Here is a 24,921-nt window from a genome sequence, read left to right as displayed (position 1 = left end):
GCTCCAAGTAAGACCTACCCTCCCTTCTGCTCCTGAAACCCACAGCCTTCCCTCTTAGACACGTCACACTTCAGTGGACGCGGGTGTCCACCTTCATCTGCCTGGCGATTCTCCTATGTTTTTGATTTCTATTTTCCCAGTGCTTCTCAGAGCACATCAAGTAACTGGTTGGAAAAGACCGGGCACTGCGTTCACAGATGCCTGTTGGCTCGTCATTTTCAGCCACATTCCACACCTTTCCCCCTGCAAACTCTTTCCTGGATACAGAGTTCTTTCACGTTGCAATTCCCCATTTTCCCCAGTGAAGTACTTCCTCTCTTTACCTGGAAACCCCTCCCTTTGTCTTAGTCCAAATGTCCCCTCCTCAGGGACGCTTGCCTGCCTTCCTCACTCAGTTACCAGTGTCTTTAAGTTGTATGACAGTTGCTTTCTTCTTGTCACTAAAGTCAAGCTTTTTGAAGGTCATGGATAGCTGGATGGTATCCTTGTTAGTATCTTCCCTCACCCAGGCAAGGCCTTGCACAAACAAACTGAATTCACAAACAATGTAGGAAAGTCCAGAAAATCTCGGCTGCTTGAGGACTTGACCCCTGGTGCAGACATTGAAGCACCTTCACTAGCATCGCCTGGCTCTACGCACTGCTTCATTGCCTGCTAAGCACAGTTCACTTGCCCTGCTGGCCTTCCCACACCCGCTCTGCATGCTGGAGTTTAAACCCAGGCTATCCCACATTTTAGGCAAGTGCTCTCTCACCAAACTACACCCTCAGCCCTTGTGCTTGCTTCCTCTCTCATCCCTGTGTTCCTTGAGAAGTAAGTGGATCTGTCTCAATCTGTCTACTTAGGCTACTTACTTGTCTGTAGAAGGACTTCATTGGTATAAATTTGGGCCCACACATAGCGTTCGTTCTTTTACTTAGGATATCAAAATATATGTTTTAAACATGAGCTACGGAGAAGAACGTTTTCATCTTGGACCCAAGTCAAGAAATTTAATTACACAAGAGGCAATACACCATAGTACAGCAGAAGGAAAAACCCAAGGCAAAATTGGACATTTGCAGTACCCAGACAAATGATAGTAATCGCAGCTAATATTTTTCAAGCGCGTTCCCTTGCCAGGCACCATGCTAAGTGCTTTGTACCAATTATCTCATTTAATCCTCGTAATTCCGTGCGGTAAATAATACTGTAATATCCTACCCGGCTAGCAAGTGGAGGAGGCTTGATTTGCAGACAGGAATGTTCCAGGGTCCAGCTGTGGACTACCGCTGCAAGCTGCGTCTTGCCTCCTGTACCCTTCTGCTAGCATCCCGGGCATCAAGTGGTAGCTTAACTTTGAAGGACTGGCTACGCTGCACTCCCCTATCTCCTCAGTAAAAGGGAGGAGGGGGCATAGAAACCTACAGGGCATGTTTTCCTCAGAGGTTGTCCTGGCCAGAGCCTACAGTCCATGTAACGAAGATGCAGGACAATTCTCCCTTCAACATCCACATGGAAAAATTAGGCATAGTGGCACATGTGCACACTTCTAATCCCGAGGTGGGAGGGTTCCCATGCATTTGGGGCTAGCCTGGGCTATCCAGTGAAACCCTGTCTCAAAAATAAGAACCATTTTTTAAAAAATCATATGAGAGTTGACTAAGAAACATGATGAATAGTTTTAGCTCCTAAACTCAAACCCGGAGGTCTGTTCAGCCAGTCAGTGGATTGATGTGCTAGCATGTGTGTCCAGTCAGTGGATTGGTGTGCTAGCATGTGTGTCCAGTCAGTGGACTGATGTGCTAGCATGTGTGTCCAGTCAGTGGATTGGTGTGCTAGCATGTGTGTCCAGTCAGTGGATTGATGTGCTAGCATGTGTGTCCAGAAACAGGAATCATTGCTGAAGTGCATCAGGACAGGCTAGCATATTGATCAGTAATCGGTAATGCCTCGTTTTTCCGACTGCCATTTTTTATTACTTTCAAAGTGTCACTGAGGAAACAGGCCTGAGCCTCCAGAGTGTGTCTCACAACCGTTAACATGTTTCGTTTCTAATGAAAAGACATCTTCACTGGAATGGTTTTGTTTGTGTGCGATGCTGGGGATAGACCCCAGAGAGTCACACCTGTGCCCATGCTCTACCACTGAGCCACACCGCCACCCGCACCTTAGCTATCAGCAGAGAGACCGCTTTCTAAAAATAGTTCACCACGATTCAGAGTCACAAGGAGTTAACATAACAGTAGAAACTGCTCATGAAATTATATACAGAAATATTTTCCTTCTGTTTTGGATGTCTCTGTTTACTTACTTTTTTAATCATTTATAAATGAAATAGTACCTTCCTAGTGACTTCCAATGTAAAATTTTAGTGGAAATGTAATCATTTCTCATAGCTTTACGATATACATAATTTCTCCTTCACTTAGGTATACATTTCCCCATTCTTCCTACCAGTCAGCCTGCCAAACAGTTTTTGAAAAATATACCAGAAAATTCTGCTGTTTCTCCTCATTTGTGACTCTCATTAGCTCAGCTTATTTGATAGTAAATGCACACAACTATAAACACACACACACACCACAAACACACACCATACACACACACCACACACACACCACACAAACACATACACACACCACACAAACACACACACACAAACACACACACCACACACACAAACACACACACATACACACACACATACACACACACACACACACACACACACACACACATACACATACACACACACACACACACACATACACATACACACACACATACACACACACATACACACACACACCATAACACACACACACACCATAACACACACACACCACACATACACACACACAACACACACACACATACACACACACACACACACACACACACACACACACACCACACATACACACACACACACACACACACAAACACACACACACACACACACACACGCCACACACACACACACACACACACACACCACACAACACAAAAAAAACACACACACAACACACAAACACACACACACACCACACACACACACACAAACACAGACCACATACACCACACACACACAAACTCGTACACACACACACTCACACACACACACATACACACACACACACACACAACACACACACACACAATTCTAAATTCTCTAAATCAGCAGTTCTCAACCTGTGGCTCATAATCCCTCTGAGGGTCAAAAAACCCTCCCACAGAAGTCGCTTAAGAGCACAAGAAAACACAGATATTTCCATTCTGATTCATAGCAGTAGCAAAATTACAGTTATGAAGTAGCAAGGAAATGATTTTATGGTTGGGAGAGAATTCCCACAGCATGAGGAACTGTATTTAAGGATTGCAACATTAGGAAGGTTGGGATCCTGTAGCCCTAGATGTCCTGGAGGGGAAGAAATGAAAACCATCCCAAAACAAAGATGCTGGCGCTCTGAGAGAAAACATTATCTGCCTTTGTTCTATGCTGTGTTTGAAACTCTGTGGCCTTTAGCGCTGAAGAAATTATGTTACATCAGTTCACTCTCCCTTTTCTGAGAGCAGCTTCAGTACTGAACGCAGACAGCAAAGATGGGCAGAAGCACAAACTGGCCATGAACGAGTGGTGGATTTATTCTACCGTGTTTTGTTCTCATTCATATTAAAGAGATTGACTTAAAATAAGGTCAACAAAACCATCTTTAATACTGATGCGCAAATATTAAGAAATTTAAAAAGAGTTGAACAAAAAGATAATCTCTGTAGCCAGCAAATGGCTCAGAAAGGGAAGACACCAGACACCACAGCCCGATGGCCTCAGTTCAATCCCTGGGATTCACAGTTTGGAAGAAGAGACCTAAGTACCTTAGGGTGTCCTCTGATGTACACACACGTATGATGGCATGTGGACATGTACATGTGCACACACACACACACACACACACAAATGAATAAATGTAATTTTAAAAAGTTAGTGGCTAAAGTGTAGTTTTGTATCCTCTTCAACTAGTCAAGAATAGCTTTTTCTTTTAAAATTTACTATGTATCAGCTAAAGACATTTGGTTATAGGAAATCTTTAGGTGGCAAAATTGGTTAAATATGCTTTAAATGTTTACAACAATTGTCATTTTAAGGGAAGACTCCTTGAACGGGCCAGAATTCTTTATGGATGCAGCTAAGTGGCTGTTTTAGGGTGGATAAGGAGCTGGACAGACTTGCAGAGACGCTGCAGAAGCAAGATCCACCATAAGCATCTGTCTCCAGCTGGAAGTGTGGCTCTGAAGGAGAGTGTGCTCGCCTGGCACGTGTAAGACCCTGGTTTCTATCCCCCGCACCACAGAGAAGAAGTAGAAGACAAGGAAGGTTTTTCTCCATTGAGCTTTGGGAGGAGTCTGCCGTTGCTCAGGTGAAGGGCTGAGCAGATTGAAGTCCTTGGCACAGATCCTGAGGACCAGAGTTTGATCCCTGAGACTTACATGATGGAAGGAAAGAACTAACTCCTGGAAATTATTCTTCTCTGACCTCCACATGGGTGACCTGGCACCCACACTCACACATGCACACACACACATTCTCTCTCACACACATACACACATATGCACACACATACACGCACACCACACACACAACATGCACACACACAATCTCACATTCACACACTCACACATACACATATGCACATATACACTCTCATACTCACAAACTCACACACACATACATACACATATACATGCACACACATACATGCACACACACACCACATACATACACACATATACATGCACACACACCACACACACACCACACACACAATCTCACACTCACACACTCACACATACACATATACACTCACACTCACACACATACACACGCATGCACACACACCACACACATTCTCTCACACACACGTACACACATGCACACACACATGAACACATACCACATGCACACACACATACTCACACACATCCACACACACACACACTCACATACACATGCACACACACATATATACCACACCACATACCACACACACACACACACACACACACTCTCTCTCTCTCTCTCTCTCTCTCTCTCTCTCTCAGTGAATGGAATAAAATTTTCTGATGTTCCTGCCATACATAAAAAGGATGAACCCCAACTGTTACCACACTCTTATTGCACTCAACGAATGAGAGAACCACATACCTGGTATAGTGGTACAAAATTAGGTAAAAATGAGACACTATGACCTTAGCCCTCCTCGTATATAGATCTCCTACAAGTAAATACTGTGTTAAGTGTTATGAGAACATCCTTGAGTATGTACTCCTGAGGGCATTCTGAAATTCGAGGCTATGGAGAAAACATGTGTCGCAAGAGGAAGGCAGACTGCAGGTTAAAACACATGCCTGTCTTGAATAGCACATGGTACATGCTATCCACCCCCATGGTGGAGCTCATAATTACATATATAGCATATATCCTTGAGTGTGGAAACACCCTTTCCTTAGTATAGCAGAGCACAGAAGACACTCATTTAAACAAACTCCCACGAATGGGGAAGCAGCCCATTTGGGACACCATTCGGTCAACAGAGTGACTGGCATTTAATAAGAAGCTTGGCTCTCGTCACATTCTCCATTATACTGTATGGGAAAGGTCTAGTTTGGGGTCCAATTAATCTGCGTGTATGCCTTCGTCTTGCTGTCTCTAGTTTGGCAGTCAGCATAAGAAACAAACACATGTCAACATGTGTGTTTTAAACACCATGAAACCCAGCCAGAAGGGCCTAGCTCTGTCCTCCCACCTCCAGTACTGTCCCAGTTTGCTTTTGGGTGACTCCATGCCACACAGCCTCTCTCACATTTTAATAAAAGAAAACTATAATTACCCTAGCAGGACTCTAATTTTGAAAAGACATTAGGCCGTCCGCACTCGCTTCATTTCGGAGCCCTTCGGAGGCCAGCGGAGAACAGGGCACTCTAAGTCTTATCTGTTCTTCCAAAGGGAATGCTGGAAAGCCGCCTGTGCAAGCAGGTGTACTGGGGCTGAGCCTTGAGCTCAGGCCTGGCCTCTGTTAGATCTGCTGCTTCAAACTTTTCCGCGACCTTCAGTGGCCCTCCTGAATCTGCACAGCGAGCTGCTGGGGAATTGCCAGCTCTTAGGAAGGCACCTCCACAGAGGCGTCCACACAAGCAGAGGCTTCCTCAGCACCAACTGTCCCCGGTCCTTGGCTCTTTCTGCCCCCGGGCTGCTGCCTGCACCTCCCCCACTCTGAGCACCAGGCATCAGTCCAAGAGGGACGAGCAGTAGCACTCAATAAACAAACAAACAAACAAGCAAACAAACACCACAGCCATATTTTACTCTAAAGGGACACCATTCCATATAACTCCACAAATGCTCAGTGAGCTGGGTCCCTCAGAGGTCAAAACCAATGACTTCTTCCAGGGAACCCACCTGAAGGAAGCCCACAATTTGTAAGATAACCAGGCAAATCTCACAGTTGTGGAGCCCGCAGAGATGGAGCTGGGGGTGGGGGCTGGGGTGGGGGAGAAGATGTAACATCTTTTTAAAAAGCTTTTGTTGCTGCTGTGGACAGATCCCTTGAGACCCCCATCTTGTCAAATCAAAGCCCTATAGTTGATTCTTTGCGCGCTGCTGCAAGCCCACTGGCTCCCGTGACACTCTGCAAAGTGCAGGGCCAGGTTGCGGAGAGCAAAGGTCCCCGCAGTCGTCCAGGTAGCAGATTCCACCAGCACCGGGACCGTGGACTGGCAGAGCCACCTTCCCGCCACCTCCCCGACGCGTGGGGCACTCACCGTCGCGGCCGTCCTCCCCCCGGCTGCAGTTGCTGCAAATGTGCTTGATCTCCTTGCCCAGTTGACAGTGGATCACAAACGACACGTTGTTATTGTTGTTGGGGGCGGGGTCCTTCGGGGGCTTCATGCTCAGCAAATAAAAAGCTTTCTTTTTGGGCTTCACGGCGGCGCCGGCGCCTGGCAAGGCGCCCTGTCTGCAGCGCGGCTTCGCGGCGCGCGTGGGTTCCGCCATCCGCTTCCCGGGCGTCCGGGGCCGGTCGCTGATCGCCGCCCCGCGCACTGCCACTCGCGTCCCCCGGCCGCGCCCGCATGCCCCCACGCCACACCAGCGCCACTGCAGGGCGGGGCGGGGCTGGATGGCGCGCTCGAGGTCTTGACCTCTTCGAGCCCGGGCAAATTCCGAGACCCCGGGGCGGGGTGGAGGTGGGAAGGGTTGCGGAGTGCTGGACCCGCTCTTCTACCAGCGAAGCTCTGGGTCTCCTGGGCTCGTCTCCCCAGGGCAGCCCCACCCCGCGTAGCACCCGCAGCTCCCAACCAGCAGGGGTTTGTAGCCACCTTCACTCTGGAAACTCAGGGCAGGATGCCACAGCCACCCCCCCTTCCAGGACTCCCGCTGCCAAATGCAAGCAAGATGTACTACAGCAGGCGGCTGTCCCAGCTCTAGGGTGGAACTGAGGCCAGAACGAATTATATTCTCGGGCGGGTCCAACCACATCCCAGGACTAGGCAACCTGTTACAGCATCCTTGATGCTTTTGCTACTGATGGAAAACCTTCCCCGAGAGGAAGGGGACTTTACGGAAAACCCATCTTCCAGCCATTCTCAAACGTGCAACTCAGGAACACTAGATAATTCACTGGATGCTCTTTAGCTGCCATTGCTCTGTGATCTCAGGCCAAGCAAGGCAGGGGATACTATGAAGACGTCCAGAAAACAGTTCCGGAAAGAAGGCAAATCTACAGCCTCATTTGTTGAATCTTTGATTGTTATGAGTGACTTTTAAAGGTCACTTTGTGTTTAAAACCCACTCACTCATTTACAGGACATCCCGAGACTCCTAAAGCACCTTTCAGGGAATCAAGGCGTTGGGAAGAAGCTACACTTCCCAAACATCTTATACGTTTACTTAAAAAGAAAAGGACTTTGAGGCCCGGACTTTGGGTTTCATAGGTCATTGTAGAGCCTGGGTGGGGTCTGTGCCGGTTAACAAGCTCCCCAGGGAATTTTGATGAAGCATGAACAAAAGAAATAGTTATTTACAGCCAGGTGTGTCAGAGTCCTTGTTCTTTCCACAATGTCCCGTTCCTTCTGGTCCCCAAACTTTCCTTCTTTTCCCTCTTTCTGAGCCCACCAAAAGAGTGTCCATCAAAGAATCCACAGTCATTCCGTCACTTCCGGTTGTTACCAAGAACTTTCTGGATGCTAACTCTCAAACCGACCTACACGAGGGACAGGCCACTGTTGTCTCTCCCCTAACCAGGCAGGTTTAGCATGAAGGGTTCTTTCCCAGGGGAGGGTCAGGCAGGAGGATGAGCATGGGCTACCTCGTGTTGCTTCTAGGCACACTCAGCCTACCATCTCACCAACTGTCAGCCCAAACCAGCACAAGCAATGTCACGTTTATTTTATCATCGGTAAGTCAATGTCCGCTGCCACCCTCTACCCTCTACCCTGGAAGGAATGTCAGCAACAGAGCAAGGGACAGATGTCGGTGAGGTGCTTTCTTTAATCAGATCCCCCTTTGTACAAGTGTCCACCGAGGGATTTGGTAATGTCTCCCTTCTCAGCCAGGTCATCAGCCAGATCAGCCCTAAGTAAGTGCTGCTCCTCTCAGACCAGGTGCCCACTGGGTCCCCAGCTCATGATACCTTGTACCTGGGAAGTGACAAAGATAGATCTGTAATATCGTTTGGATGCCTGGAGGGATGAATCTCATTACTCCATGGGCAAACGAATTTTCTAATCCTTAGGCCTTGCCTTTGTCCCAAGTTTCCTCTTAGCTCTGCCAAGTAGAGAGAAACTGTGCTCGGAGCACATTACATCTCTTTAAAACAGTGTTTTGAGCATTGCTAGCCTGTCCAACCTCACTTTCTGCCCCACAGGTCAGAACAGGAAGACTTGCGTCAACCCCTTCTGGCCTTATTAAAACAACTAGACTGGAAGCAATCTGTTATTCACTCCCTGAACACTAAGCCTGACCCAAGGCTGTGTGTCCTGATCTTAATTGGCCAAGTATCATCGTGACTGTAGCATAGCGAACTCGGACATAGCCGCTAGCAAAAGCTCACCTATCAAAGGATGTGCCCTGAAGGCGGGGGCCTTTTATTCAAGAGAAATGTGCAGGAAAAATTGGCTTGCCTTGGACAGCTACTTGGTTGGTGCTCCCTCTTCTTAGCTGTCCTCCCCTCGTTGGCATCCTGTAACTGGTGCTGCCCGGCGGTATCTGTTTGTGATATGAAGCTATTTACATATTAATACATCGCAGGGCAATAAAGTTAAGACCCAGTTTCTCAGTTGCACTAGCTACAACTTAGGAGCATAGCAAGCACGCCTGGCCAGCAGCTGCTATAATCAACAGGGAGCCTGAAGGATTGTCCACCCCCACCCCACAACCATGTGGTTCTTAGGTGTATGAAGATTTATACCTGAGGCTGAAGGACAGAGCTGCCCTTTCCTATCGCTACAACAGAAGGTTGGCTCAGAGGACCAGAGTCCAAAACATGGAGCGCTGGCAGTTGTGTCTGGAGGTTTCTGGCACCACTTTCCTTCAGCAAGTAGCGGGGCTGATGGGAATGTGTTCCCTGTGTTTGCTCTTGACCTTGTTTTGTGCACTGTGTACCTCCTCGCTGAAGCTTGCTTCTGATGTCTGCTGTTAAAACATCCTAACAGATAGCTCTTGGTGCCAAGGGATGCTCGTCTCCACCCACAGACAACTCATGCCTAATGATTAGCCTGTTCTGGCTTAACTCAATCCTTGCTGTTGGTAGTTTTCCTCTCTCTTGCATCAAGAAAACGGCCATCCTAAAGTACTATATGAAAAAGAAATACAGCGGGACTTTTCCTCACCTTTAAAAGCAAGGGAGAACATATTATACTGAAGGGAAAGACACTCCCCACGAATTCTGTCACCTCAAACAGGGTTCTGCCACACGCTGCACCTCAGGTGGCATTCCTGGGCTTTTTACCCTGATAATCTAAATAGTTAGGAGCCATGACAATGGATCGCATTGTCCCTTATTTGAATGGCAACCTTCTTCCATCCTATCTGACACTTGACTTGAAGAACCCATTCTTTTTTTTTTTTTTTCCCCCGGAGCTGAAGACCAAACCCAGGGCCTTGTGCTTGCTAGGCAAGTGCTCTACCACTGAGCTAAATCCCCAACCCCTGAAGAGCCCATTCTTAAATTGGTTTGGTGTCCGGAGGGAGACTCTGCTACTGAAAATGCAATCCCAAAGACCAGCAGATTCAAGGAGCCTATTACAACTGCAGATCCAAATCTGCATTTTAACAAGATCTTCAGGAGATCTGGATACACAGTAAGGGGACGAGAGGCCCCTGTGGGAATCAGCCTGGTGACGCCATTAATTGTCTGTGGGAAGAGTGCGTATTTTAGCTCAGCAGCAGGAAGGTCACACTTCTGGTGCCACCAAGCTTAAAGTTTAGTGGGGAAGAGGAGGCACTTGGTAAAAGGCCAGACGTCAGTAAGAACAACCACACACACTGCATGGAAACATCAGATCTCCAATCAGGAATAGACGCGGAGAACAACGCATTCATTATCTCGGCTGGGACCTTGTGTGGAACGGGTTCTACGGAGATTGAATGGACAGGGAAGAGTGATGTGGAGAGAGGTGTTCAAGGGTGGTTGATCTGTAGGGGCAGGAGGGTGGTGTCAAGAGGTACAGTGGGGAGGATGCAAGCTTGTAGAGGAAAGAAAGTTGTGCTGGGTCCTGAAGGTGAGGGAGCCGTCAGCCAGCGAAGCAGTAACCGAAAAGTGGGCTTTCTAGATGAGCACAGAATTATGGTGACACCAGAGGCCCTTGAGATGCTCCCAGTCTAGATGTGAGAAGCTGGGAGTCCTCTGTTCCAAACCCAGTGGTTTAGGAACAGGGAGTGGGCATGATTAAGGAAAGAGCTTTTGTTGTGCTCTTTCTATCTGCTACTTTTCTTGCTGCTGCGGCAGAATTCCCAGCAAAGGTCAGTGAAGGGAGAGAGGGAGGATTTGTTTTCACTCCTGGTTGGGACGCTATCAGCACACTGTCGGCCCAGTCTTTTGAGAAGGGAACCATAACATCTTAATGTGATTTACTGGACTGTGAGCAGACTCTAAGTCATAGGCTGGGCCTACCTATAATCTGCAAGGAGGACCCTGTGGCAGGATGTAACTCTACCAGCAAGGCTCTCTGTCCAGAAGGTTCCAAAGCCTCCCCCAACCAACTCCATCAGCTAAGACCAAGCGTTGAGCCTATGGGGGTGGGGGGAGGCGTTGGACACCCAAGCCATATACTTAACAAGTTTTTTAACTCTTACCAAAAAAGGACACATAAAGGCCAATACCAGGCAGCTCTGGAACCATTCAGAGGGGTGTGCTTTGAAACCTAAATTTACCGTACATCCCAGATGCAAGAAGAATTTGAAAATCCTTTCTCGCTTAGACTCTCGCTGTCCTTCCTGTTTCCATATTGTCCGTATCACCTTTCTCCTTCCGAGCCCCAATGAGTCGACTGGCACCCATCCCTGTATCTGTATCTGAAACGTGTGGATGTGATCTCATCCGATCTTTCCAGATATAACCAAAGGCCTTGAGATGAAGTGACCATCCTAGATTATGTTGGTGGGCCCAATAGCAAGTGTTTTTTTTTTTTTTATCAAAGACACACGGGAGGTGCTGGAGAGGTGGCTCAGTGATGTGTGTGGATGGAGTATTTGAGTTTGGTTCCCAGTACCCACATCAGGTGGTTTGCAATCTCCTGCAACTCCAGAACCATGGGGTCTAATACCCTCTCGGGCCTCTGTGGGCACCTGCACTCAGGTCACATACACCCACCTAGCCATACGCATGTACACTTAATTAAAATAACAGTAAGTCCTTTTTTTAAAAGACACATCGGAGTGCTCGCTTCGGCAGCACATATACTAAAAGACACATCGGAGAGTCAGACCAAAAGAGGAAACCCTGTGAAGACGGACCCAAGATGGGAAAGCTGATATGAGAGCTAGAAAAAGACAAAGATGAAATTTTCAAAAGATCTGTGGGGATCGCGGCTCATCTTAAACTTGGACTTGTGGCCTCCAGAATGTTGACATGATAAAGCCCTGTTGCTTTAAGCCACGGCTTTGTCGTCACTGTTGCATAAGGCCAAGACAACTAGTGTACTCATTAAATATTAACAGCATTCTCTCAATCACAAAACATGGAAGTACTTTTCAGATCTGGCCTATGATTTTTTTAGATTTGGCCTAAATGTGTAGGGCAAAATTAAGTCAAGGTTAAAAATGCCAAATTGTTCACAAACACAGAAGGGTGTTACACTGTTGGTATTGGTGTGTGTGTATGTGTACATGCCTGTGTACGTATATATATGTGTGTGTATGTGTGATGCATGTGTGTAGTAAGCATGCATATATATGTGTGCATACATATGTGAATATGCGTGTGTGGTGTCTGTGTAGAGTGTGTGCATGTGTGTGTGTGTGTGTGTGTGGTGATGTAGAATGTGTGTGCATGTATGTGTGTGGTGTGTATAGAGTGTGTGTGGTGTGTATAGAGTGTGTGTGCATGTGTGTGTGTGGTATGTGTAGAGTGTGTGTGCATGTGTGTGTGGTGTGTATAGAGTGTGTGTGCATGTATGTGTGTGGTATGTGTAGAGCGTGTGTGCATGTGTGTATATATATGTGTGGGGTACCTGTATGTGTGTGTTGGGGGTGTTGCTTGGTGGGTACTTTGTTTGTTGTGGCAGGAGATGGAATGGATGTGCAGATGGAACTGAGGTAGCCTGGAGTTAGAGGACACACAGCCTCCTGGCCTTTCCTACTTAGTAGATTGGTCCAGAACTTCTAGTGGATGCCTGAAGTTTGCCTGCCATAGCCTGGCCTAGCCTGTGCTATGCACTCTGTTTTCCCTAACAAACTCAACATGTGATTTTTTTCTGTCCTTGTAAGTAGAGACCCTTTCCATTTCATTTAAAGGAAGCAATTCACAGCTTGCCTTTGGCAGATACAAATGGCCCACTTCACCATCCTTGTACACCAGGGCCATTATAGAGTATAATAAGGGCTACTTGAACACAGACTATAATACCGATATTATATTATCTGATAACCGAGATAACTACTAAATGAGTTAAGAGTAGCTATCATGTGGAGCGCTGGATGCAGCAGCAAGGGGAAGATTCCAGCTCTAGAGACGGCTCAGTGTGCAAAGTGACAGCGGCACAAGCACAAGAACCTGAGTTCAGATCTCCGTGCAGCACCTGGGCTGGTGGCACAAGCCTATACTCCCAGCAAAGGGAGTCTGCAGGATGGGTTGACACAGGAGGCTCTCAGGGGCTTGGTGGCTAGCACTGTACCTAAGGCAGCAAGCTTCTGGTTCAATGAAGAGACCCAGCGTCAGAAAAGCAAGGTGTAGAGCAACAGAAGAGGACATCCTAATGAAAGCTTTTGTCCTCCATGAGGACATCCCTTCTAGATGCATGCACATGTAATCACACACATATATACATACACATACATATATACACACATATCACACATACACATACATACACACATATGCATACATATACACACATCACACACTCATACACACATATACACATACACACATACACTCATACACATGTGCATACATACACACATATATACACATGTATACACATATATACACACATCACACATATACATATGTATACATATATACACATAACACATTCACACACATGTGCATACACACATACACATATACCACATACACTTATACATACATACACATACATATACAGAAACATATCACACACACATACACATACGCATACATATATATACACACACATATACACACATACACTCATACACACATGTACATACAGACACACAAACATCACATATCTACATATATACACACGAGCATACATATACACACATATCACACACACATATATCACACACACACACACCCCACAAGGGTTCACCTCACTGTTTAGAATGATATGCAGTTGAAAATGCATGAATTACTTTTATGGGATTTTCCATTTAGCATTTTTGGACAGTGGTTGATCATGGGTAAAGCATGCTGGGGAAGGCAAAGGCACAGATAAGGGGCCGTGGCACAGCACATTTATATTCTGTGCATGAAGATGTGATGGGCACTTGACACGGGAGGCAGAGTATTGCAGGCAACTGAGGGATGTGTAAGTAGAAGTCATATTCAGCCCTATAGACTGGTCCTGCTACATGAACTAGCTTCAGCTGGCCGTGTATAATACATTATAAATACCCCTGACTCTTTCATGTCTAGTTATCATTTTGATCACTCTTGCAAGTTGAGATTAGAAAGCACCTCACAGGATGCAAGGTTTGATTCTCCCAGGGGTCGTGTTTGCCTAGGAAGAATCTGTAGTCTTCAAACTGAGTTTTGTAGCCTGTGACAACATTCTTTCAGCCTCAGATTTCCCCCTTATGTTTCATAATCCAACCCAGCAGGGGTTTGGTGCAGAATCCAGGGAGATATCTGTGGACATTAAGGTTTACAGAAGCAACTTCATCTGTCTGATTTTAGAACTGGAGTTGGACTTCTTAAAAATACTCTTGAGGCTTCTAAATGGCGCGAGCAAGATTGCTTTTGCGTTTTTTTGACTTTTGTTTGTTTTAGCTAAGGGAATTTCCCCCCTTAAAAATGCTAAATATAAAGTGTTTTTTTTTTTTTTTTTTTTTTTTTTTTTTTTTTTTTTTCCAGGCTCATAATAATTATGCTTACTAACAGGATTGTTCTGTGAAAATCCTCCTGAAAAGAGCAGACAGCAATATGAAGAGAAGAGATTGAAGATGTTGAAACAAAACAGGAAGGGAAAAAGCCAGTGGAGGATGGGCCTCCAGAGAATGATCTATGCTAGGTTTCGGGTCGCAGCGTTGTCTTGGGGAGCTCTGTAGGTCTCGGTTTCCTAATAGGTTCTCAACATGAAATAGGGTGTGGCCTTAAGCCCCTCCTCCTGTTGCCTCAGCTTCCCCAGTGCTAGAATTACCAGCCTGTGAGCTCACTGTGATGGGTGAGGCAAGTCTCCTTATTTTTCTGAATTAGCACAAGTGGGAAGAGGATGGTCCTAGTACAGTTCTTGGGTCCAGTAGAGGAGTCTTATCCCTAGTAGCCGTGATGTTAAAGAGAATGGCATTTTAGTGACTGGCAGAAAAAAGGTCAGGTCTGGTGGGAAACACAGCAAGGTGTTCCAGGAGTAGACATCTTCAAAGTCGGTGTTGCTAACTCATGAACGACTTCCCGCCCAAGCTAAAAATCAGACATCAAATACTGCTCACAGTTGGGAAAAATCAAGCCCAGGTCACAGCTAAGAATTGCCAAGAATTAACATGTAGGCCTTGCCATTCTAAAGTTTTTTTTTTAACATTATGTTCCAAATTATAAATTCTATTTTAAGTTAGGTATATACACCTTTATCCTTCATATACATGTAATCTTGTGTTCCTTTTAGAACCAGGCTTCTTTGGGGACAGGCTTAGGTTACTTGTAGCTATTTAGCACAGAAATGATATTAAGTGTTTCATAGTAGAATAAAGCATGAATGAGAAAGTTCACTAACCGAGAAATGACAGCATACGTTGAAATATCTTAAAGATAACAAGTTTGAGACAAACAAGTTGACATGAGACATCTCCCTCTCTCCATACATCCATGTGTCATATATGTGTATTTATACGTTCATGTGTATACTATATATGCATGCGTAATCTTTTTTTATTCAAGACACGATCTTGCTATCTACAGTCCAGGCTGACCTTCAATTCACAGTCCTGCCTGCCTTCGCTGACAAAGTGCTGGTATTTTTAGGTACATGTCACCATGCCTGGTCTCACAAAACATTGTTATATGCACAACGTTAAAGCCCAGGGAACTGACCATACTCCATGACCTAATTTTTTATAAAACAGATATTAGACACGTTAGCCTTGTTCTCCAACTATTTCCGAATCCTCAGGAGCATGGTGGCACGACAGCCCATGCAACTAAAAGACCCTGTGAGCAGGCAGGGCTGGGTGAAGAGTTGGGACTTGGGCACGATGAACTGAAGACCAAGATGGAGGGAGGCCTCTGCTCCAGAGTGAGACAGTGACGAGCTGCTGTAGCTACAAATTCAAACGTTCCCAGAAGGCTTGCTGCAGGCTTGGCTCCCAGCCTGTGACACTACTGCGAGGTAGAGGAACTTTTGAGATGGAGGACGTGGTGGGAGGGGGTTGGGTGACTTGAATTTGCCCTTGATAGAGAGCCTGGCCTCTTCTCTCTCTTTCTCTTTGCTTCCCAGCAACCATGAGGTGAGCAGCCTCTTCACCACAAATGCCCCTGCCACGATGTCCTACCCTATTAGAATCCAATGGGAAGCAACCAACAGACTGTCCATTGAAATATTTGAAACCCCGAGCCTAAATAGCCGTTTTCCCCTCCTCTCCTTAAGTTAATTAAGTCCAACTTTTGTCCCAGTGATACAAGGCTGACTAAAACATAAACTATGACCGAGGTCTGCAATGGGACAAGCATTCTTGTGCCCTGGCAGTTTACTGAAACGCTGGTGGTTTTCACTGCAGGGGAGTCTGCTGTCGAGAGGAAGAGAGCAGTGAGAGGTGCTTGTGCGTGGCGATCGCCTTTTTAATTATTACAGCAACACTGCTTGAAGATGGGGCTATTATTTTCCTTTTACACCCCAGGGAACAGAAAAATCAATGCGATTCAATCTGTCTCCAGGCTTCTCAAAATTAGCATTTTCACCCAGTAGAAATTTGAGCCGAAATATGTTTTAACGGTGAAGCACATATATCCTCCCCCAAACATCCCACTGACATTCAGGGAGCCAGCTGATTGGTGGTTTTGCATCAGAGGACCCTCGCACTATTTTAAGAAAGAAGCATATGGCATCATAAAACTACACAAGCAAGAAAGGTTATCAGACTGCGGGCACAGGACACAGAAACCTTGGCTGTCATGCAGGGCAGAACTGTTGGTGGTAAAGGGGACAGGAGTAAAAATAGGAAGTGCAGTGTCTTATCTGTCATCTGCCCTTTCAGTCTGTAAAACAGACCCCAGTTGGATACTCCCTGGGGGGTCTTTTGAGGGCTGGCATTGTGTCTTTGTCTGTGCTGAATCCCTCGGGGCCATTTCATGTATGATTGGCTAATGATAGATAACTGACCTTCCGGACAGAGTCACAGTTGCTTCTCCAGAGCATGTGTGGGACTGAGCTAATAGACAACACAACGCTGGCAAGAAATAGAGTGACTCTCGTAATTGTGATAATGTTCATTACACACAGAATGGAGCTGGGAGGGCAGGGCTGGAGGTAGCAAGCTATGGGGAGGCTTTCAATGTTATCAGGGGCACTCAGGCATGTGACATACAAATGACTTCCTCCAACACAACCGTCCAATTCTCCGAAGAACACATTACAAGACTTGTCAAGTGTTTGATCAAAAGACCATCTCTGTTTCTAACAAGCTAGGTTATATCCTTTCCCCAGTGCTGCAGGATCCTGGGATCCGGTGAGCCTCCAAATAATTCTGTACGCAGAGAAGCCAGATCGAAGAGAGAGGATGCCTAATTTTGTTATATTTCAGTAGTTTCCTCCACCAGGCAGACTATAGACACACTATTTACTACAAGAATACTTTGTAGCCATTTTTCATATAAGAGAAATGTGGTAATGAGAGAGTCAATGAATAAAAAAGCTAAGTGATCTCTAAAGAGATTAAAATACAGCATGCTATTGGAATTTAAGGAGCAATATATATTAGATTATATGCACATACATTATCTAACATCGTATATATGTATATGTATGTATATATGTGTATGTGTGTGTGTGTATATATATATGTATATATATATATATGATGGAGGAAAAGAGGGAGAAAAAGAAGGAGAACTGTAAAATCTCCTTTAGGGTCACAGTGATGTGCTTAAAGGATGAGAGAGGCCATCATGACTGGGGTAGGGAGATGAGGAGGGATTTGGCAAGCTTCAAATGCATTTGAGAAACTGTGGGCTTTTTATTAACAAAAATAGTGAATATATTTGTTCATAACATGTATTTAATAATAATAATAATAAATCCCATACATTTTAACTAGATTCTATATAATAATCACAGTATCAAGATATACAGCTTATTTATAGCCTAGTGACTGAAACTACTTAAAGGAACTTCCAGAAAACTGTAACTCTGTGAAGTTCTTTCCTTGCCTCCCTTTTAATCAGCTCGCTTGTTTCCAAACTGCCAATATGTTGGGAGACTGAGAGCATTTAGTTAAGACCCCTTCTCTTACGAGGAAAACCATTCCTCTCAGGTTAGTACATCCCACCAAATCTGTCAATTTCTCTTAATAGCAAAGGAGCCTGAGAATTAACCTTATCTCCACGTCTTAATCCGAACTCTGTCATAACAATAAAACACTCCTCTTTTGCTTGCAAGAGAGGAAGGGGAGTGGGAGGCGGGGCTGACGAAAGTTCCCCCTCCGCCACGCTGTTGGGAAGGGTTGACACCAGACAAACATGGCGCCCTCAGTTCCTGAGTCCACATTAGCATGCTTGGGCATCAGGGTCTGCTAACTTTTATTAAATGACACACGTTAAGTAAAGTCTGGGCTGTGTAGAGCATTTTATACACTTTGGGGACCTTTACCCACCATTAAGTTCATTTACAATGAACTCTCCAGGTAGGCTTTGGCAAAGACAAGCCTAATGCCCAGTAGCGGCACAGGATCAGACCACACCCGATGCTGCTTTTGTCTTAGGTGTCTTTTTCCAGCAAAGGCAGTCTCTGTACTTCACACTGCTCTTAAATCAAGAGGGGAATAGCAGGAGATACGGATCGACACAGGGAATGCTGTGTGCTTACAGTTTTCCTTGAGTTTTATTAGAAGTCTTCACGATGGGAGCTACAGATCTCTCCTTCTGGAAAAGCAGCAGAGTTATTTTAACTGAGAGGAAATATTTGTAACCACTAAAGGGCATGAAGAGTGGAATTGGCTCTACTGTGTTGTAGCAAATGGTGGCGCTTTGCCAGGCTATGGAATAAATTTAATGGCTGAGCATCTGATGCAGCATTTTTTGTGTTTATCTGGAACATTGTACTGCTTGCAATAATAATAATAATAATAATAATAATAATAATAATAATATTTTTTTAAAAAGATGAGTATTGAGCTATAATGTTTCCTAAAAGATACGAGTTCAAATTTCATACAGAAGGGAAAAGATGGTTGACCCTGGCAGGAAAAGGCCCGTTCCCTGCAGAGGTATAATTCAATGTTAATTGTAAATACCAGGGAGTAGGACCAAGAGGGACCCACTTCTCCTGGGTATTGGGCAGAATTAAAGCACTGTTAAAACGCTGTTGGGTTCTGCTAAAATTGTAGTGTTAATAATATTGTTAATAAGTTCTTTATGCTTATACTGTAAGCATTATATTTGAAGTTTATGTCCCTGTAAATAAGCCACACACACTCAGCTTTGTGCAATTCGGCTCCCTAATTAGCAGCGAAGAACTATCAATCAAATAGCCAACTGCATCACCCTCGTGCCCCCGAACCACCCCCATAGATTCTCCTTATGCCTGGGATTTGGGACAACGATGTGAAAGGTATCAGAGGGTGCCCTGGCTCTCGAAAGTGCTGCCACCCCTTATCAGTGTAGTGTGATGAAGCCAAGAGGCTGGAGGAACCATTTCCCTCTGGCCAGAGGGGGCGCACTTCCCGAGTGCAAGGACTCCACTGACTCAGGGCAAGGATCCAATGGATCCAAAGCAACAGCCTCGTGTTTGTGCTAGAAGCGAGGCTGTGATTGGCCATTCAAATGGCTGTGATTTGTCCAAATCCCTCTCTGTATAAGCAGGCTGTATGAACCCGCCCACCCCCAGCCAGTTCTTGGTAAGCACATCCCTGTGCTCACCCCTCTGGCGACATCAGGACCATTGACGATGTTTCTAGAGTGGTTTTTCCCTGCCTCCTTTCAGAAATTCAGGCTGATGAGGGCCATGGCATCCAAAAGGCCTTCAGAGATGGTTCTCGAGGCCGCACCAGTTACGGAGGGTCAGGTTCGCAAGCAGCCCTGTTTCCAACAGCCACTGGTCCCCTAGCCTGAGCTCCCCTAGCCTGAGCCCCAACAACCAGCACTTGACTGCCATAGAGACAGTGGCCAGCAGAAGCCTTTACCCTTCTCATTAGAGATGCCCAAAGGCCTGAACCCATCAAGAGGAGCATTGTGTGGTGATACCAATTAGGGATCCCAGCCACGCCCCTGGATCCTGGCCCTGGTGGAATAGGATGATGCCGGTGTTTGATTGATTCTGGTTAGAGATTGGAGAGCTGACACAATGTTGCAAACAGTGGCGAGAACCCAGGAGTTTGGTTGGCTAGAATAATTCCAGACAGCTGTCTTCAGAGGCAAGGTCTCAAACTGGTGCCTGGGAGTTGAAACACTGGCTCTAGCCAGGAGACAAGAGTCTCAATACTGGAAGCTTGCTTGGGACAGCAGGGCTGTTAGGGAAAGGGGTTCCGATACTTAAAGCAGGTACAGGGACTTTCATTTTAGAGGCTGGCACTCCTGCTGTGTCCACCTGCCTACTGTCACTGCTCGCTGCTGTTAAATACCGAGGGAAACAAGCCTTTGAAAAGGTTCTCACCTACATACGCACCATTTCTATCCAGCTGGAGCTAGTGAGCGCCACGGCAGCTGATTGGTGATACCAGCAGATGTCTGACTACCTACTTGGCTGATAATTGAGTCATCTTCAGCTTCAAATGGAGATGGGTATGAATCCGGGTTGATACATCCGTCTGCAACTGCACGCTCTCGCCACCTGTCACTGTCACCCGGACTAAAACTTGAGGGGAGATTAGCCTTCGAAATTAGGGAATTTCTTGTCAGACATTCTAATCCACCCACAGCTGGAGCGTGGAATGGAGAAAGAGAAGTACAAAAGCGTCAGCCCTGTAACGGAAGAAGAGCAGAGTGGAAATAAAGGAGTCCTCTCCTAAAGTGGGAGGTACCAATTGCTGGGTTTCAATAGCTTCTTTTGGTCAGTGCTCCAATCGAACCCAGGGATGCTGAGAGGTACCCTGTGACTGAGCTACCCTTCCAGCCTGGACTTTGTTCTTTGGCCTGGCTCCTGTTGAATCACACACAGAGAGAATTTCTTTTTCTGGGCGAAATGATTTCAGAACATTACAGAGAAGCCTTAAGAAAGACTTGATTATGCCCATCAGCTGCTGCAGGTGGTAGTGGGAAAGAAATTATTCAAATGGGTTTGCAATATAGAGTGTGAAGACATAGAGCGTGAAATTCAGCAGCCCAGTCACCAACCATCATTTTCCAATGATGGCATCTGCTGCCACCGCCCCCAACACACTGTACAGTCATATGGGTGTGGGTCCCCTGCGTGGTTCATGAATCCTGCTTTTTTGTCTTCTGCATGCAATGTCTGGGTTATTCGTTCCTCTGTCCTGCTCCACTTATGTTGAAAGAGTCTCCAAGACAGTGAAGGAACGAGAGAGTTCTTTCGTTCTTCAGGAAAGTGAATTATGGAGATACCTTTCATTGTTCATGTTTGTAATTAAAAATCCACCAACACTTTATAATGTAGCAAACACCTACATGGAAGCATTCCACTGTGACACTTGTGAATTTTTCTTTTAAGGAACAACTGCCCCTTGACACACCCCCTGATTACTTCAGGGATCTTCTCTGAAGAGTCCATTCTTCTAGAAAGCCAACCCAAGTTAAGTTGGATTGCAAAGATGAAGCCTTTCAGAAGGGTTGCCCTCGAAATACCAAGTGTATGGGTTGGTTAAGAAGATGGACCAGGCAAGTACTGATCAGGACGACCTTTCTGAAAGCCATTCTTTTACTCTAACAGATTAAATTGCAAGCATTAAAAGGGTGTCTGCAGACAGAAAGACACCGCTGGGATCGATGCTGTTTGCACATAGAAATGACTCTCAGTAGACTGGGGCATCCTAAGATACTGAACCTTGATCTGCAAGTCTAACCTACCACGGCTGTTGCACTCTCAACGTTTCATGGTTACCTAGCCATCCCTGTCTGGGTGGGACTTCAACATGGACATGCCATCTCCTTATCTTTCTCAGGAACCTCTTTGTCTTCTACAAGCCAGCAGCAAGCCAGCCATTTTGGAAAAACCCCCTTCACATATCCTGGCATAAACCTACTCAGGCCCCCATGCCACTCTGGAACTGGCTGCTGTGGGTTAACATTAACACTTTGGAATACTTGCAGTTGAAAACGAAGAAGGGGACAGTGAGGGCTACCCTAGCCACGGGTTTTAAGCGTCTACACTGCGTGTTATTTATTTCAGCACTTTAAGAAAAAAAAAAGGAGGAAAAATTCTAGATTTAGCCAAAGACTACCAATCCCCCCCTTTCCACTCATTTCCAAATGCTGCCTTATCTCCTGAAGCTGGTGTTGGTGTGGTTCACCTGCACTTTAGTACCTTTACCATGTGCGTGTTACGAAATTTCAAATCTCGCCTTTTTATGTGTGGGTTTTAAATGCACTGTGAGAGGTATCACTGTTTCTTTTTTGAGACAGGGTCTGATGTAGTCCAAGCTGGCCTTGAACTTGCTTGGTAGTTGCAGATGACTTTAAACTCCAGACCTCCCCCACGCCCCCCACATCCCCCAGACCCTGAGTGCTGGAATTACAGGTGCGCACCACCACACCAGATTTCGTTTGGTGCTGGAGACTGAATTTGAGGCACCATGAATGCTTTGTGAGCTGAGCTATGACCCCAAAGGTATTGCCTTTTTACACTGTGCAACATCAGCCTGCACGTAACTCAACACCGTAGGTCGATTATTGCATGTTGAGTCGTATAATCTCAGTTCACCTTTCCCACGGCGCTAGCATTCAATACACGACTGAACCATCTCTGGTTTTACATCAGCGATACAGGGCTATTTGGATGGCCTCCAGGTCTGTGGTAATTACAGACAGTTCCCCCTCGAGTATCCCGATGTGTTCTCGCCTGTGTTCAGATACATTTGCTGTTCCAAGGAATGTAAGGATGGTTGGAGCAGCTGGGTCGCCGCAGGACATGCACAGCTCTAAAAGTCACTTAGCGGGGGTTGGGGATTTAGCTCAGTGGTAGAGCGCTTGCCTAGGAAGTGCAAGGCCCTGGGTTCGGTCCCCAGCTCCGGAAAAAAAAGAACCAAAAAAAAAAAGTCACTTAGCTATTACCACCAAACAACAGCTAACGAAGTTTCCTGTCTCTTCACTATTTCAGATTTATCAATATTTTAATTGGCTTTGGTGCTAGGGATTTAATGGCTCTGTCATGGTGACCTGGTAGGCAGCCAGAATGGTACATACAAATTCCCCTTATTTTGGGGTTCTCTTTTTCTCACTGATTTATACAGACTGCTTTCACTTCTAATAATTTTTATGAGCTCTATGTGCTGACATGTTTCATTCAGATTTTTGCTGCATTTCTTCCCCATTAACCATTTAATTTCTAAACTCTGCAGGTCTTATGTCTGCCCTGCTGTGCTTTTTATTATCCCTCTGCTCCACCTCATGGATCCTTCAAGTAGTAATTCCTTCATATATGCCACATCGAATGCTAACCAATTCAAATACACTTTTGCACCGAAGCACTATTGGTAAAAACCAATGTGCTTTGCAAATATTAAAAGCTTTTGTTAAGTTTCAAATTCTGACCAATCACATTTTGATTAATTTTGGCTACACAAATTTCTTCACTTGATCTTAGCCAAAAGGCCGAGAAGCGATCACGAATTTCTTAGGTACTTAATTCCACACATGATTCCAACAATGTTTTATAACTGATTTTATTGCACTTTAGAGGCTTGTTTTGTATGGTATTAATGGTTTAGAATTTATTGAGTACTGTGATTTGGATTACAGTTAATCTTCAAATAGTGCATAAATTAAAATAACACATAGTCTTTGAATGAACACGTACATTAAACCAAACGTGTTAGTTGAGTCATTGAAATTTTCACTGTATTTATCGAAGTTGAACCAATCTATCAGTTACTGAGAAAATGTTTTTAAATAAAATCTCCACTTAAGACTTTTGTATAAACAATTATTCCTTGTAATTTTGATCGTTTCCTTGTCCTATTTTAAGCAGTATTTTATTAGTTTTCTATATTTCTGTATGAGATGCTTTATCATTAAGATTAATGATGGCCATTAAGTATTAACTATTTAACATTAAGTACTAACTGTTTTCATTAAGGTACAGTTTTCATTATCTTTAATGATGCCATTATCTGCAAAGTCACTTGACTTGACAGCAACATTGGCTCGCCACGGCTCCTTGGCTAATCCTCGCCCATGAGCTACTGGTGCGTCATTTTCCCACTGACTGAACAGGAAGGTTGAGTCTATCTACAGAGGCGGTGACACATTTGTACGATATCATTTCAGTCTCCTATTTTCCTTTCCTCCTCTTCATCTCCGATGGCTGACATTCTATTTCTTTATTTTTGACCTTCCTCTGGTGTAGAAGTTACATCGACCTGATTGTGACCTGTAGGCTTCTCTCTTGCTAGCTCTATGGCTGTGACTGCTAAGTCTGCTCTTCCTTTCCTTATGGAGTTTGTGATTGTTCTTTGTGAGTTTAGACGCAGTCTGGTGCTTTTCAGCCCCTACATGACATTTTATTTGCTTTTTAGCATATATTTTTATTCTATGTCTGAGCCCTTTGCCTGCATGTATGTATGGGTACCGTGTGTGTGTGTGTGTGTGTGTGTGTGTGTGTGTGTGTGTGTGTGTGTGTTCCTGGTGCTTGTAGAGGACAGAAGATGAAGATGGATCCTCTGGAACTTGAGTTACAGATGCTTATGAGCCAACAAGTAGG

At 45.3% G+C, this 24,921-nt stretch overlaps 1 protein-coding gene and 1 pseudogene across 10 annotated transcripts in view; both read right to left on the bottom strand.

Annotated features, from left to right (window-relative positions):
- Phactr1 (phosphatase and actin regulator 1) overlaps window positions 1-24,921 on the bottom strand; it is a 474,784-nt gene that overhangs the window by 229,823 nt on the left and 220,040 nt on the right. The window contains exon 1 of one of the 10 annotated variants that reach the window (XM_032884877.1): window positions 6,802-7,070. The exons of the other annotated variants lie outside the window; for them this stretch is intronic. Within the exon in view, the coding sequence (XP_032740768.1) occupies window positions 6,802-7,033 (232 nt within the window). The 5' untranslated portion in view covers window positions 7,034-7,070. Of the gene's footprint in view, window positions 1-6,801; window positions 7,071-24,921 lie in introns of those variants that run through there. 10 annotated transcript variants of the gene reach the window in all.
- LOC116884103 lies at window positions 23,677-23,825 on the bottom strand (annotated as a pseudogene).

The sequence above is a fragment of the Rattus rattus genome, chromosome 14 (genome assembly GCF_011064425.1).
Source record: "Rattus rattus isolate New Zealand chromosome 14, Rrattus_CSIRO_v1, whole genome shotgun sequence".
Classification (NCBI taxonomy): Eukaryota; Metazoa; Chordata; class Mammalia; order Rodentia; family Muridae; genus Rattus; species Rattus rattus.
The sequence above is the reverse complement of the archived record's forward strand: the minus strand, read 5'-3'. Positions and strand labels throughout refer to the sequence as shown.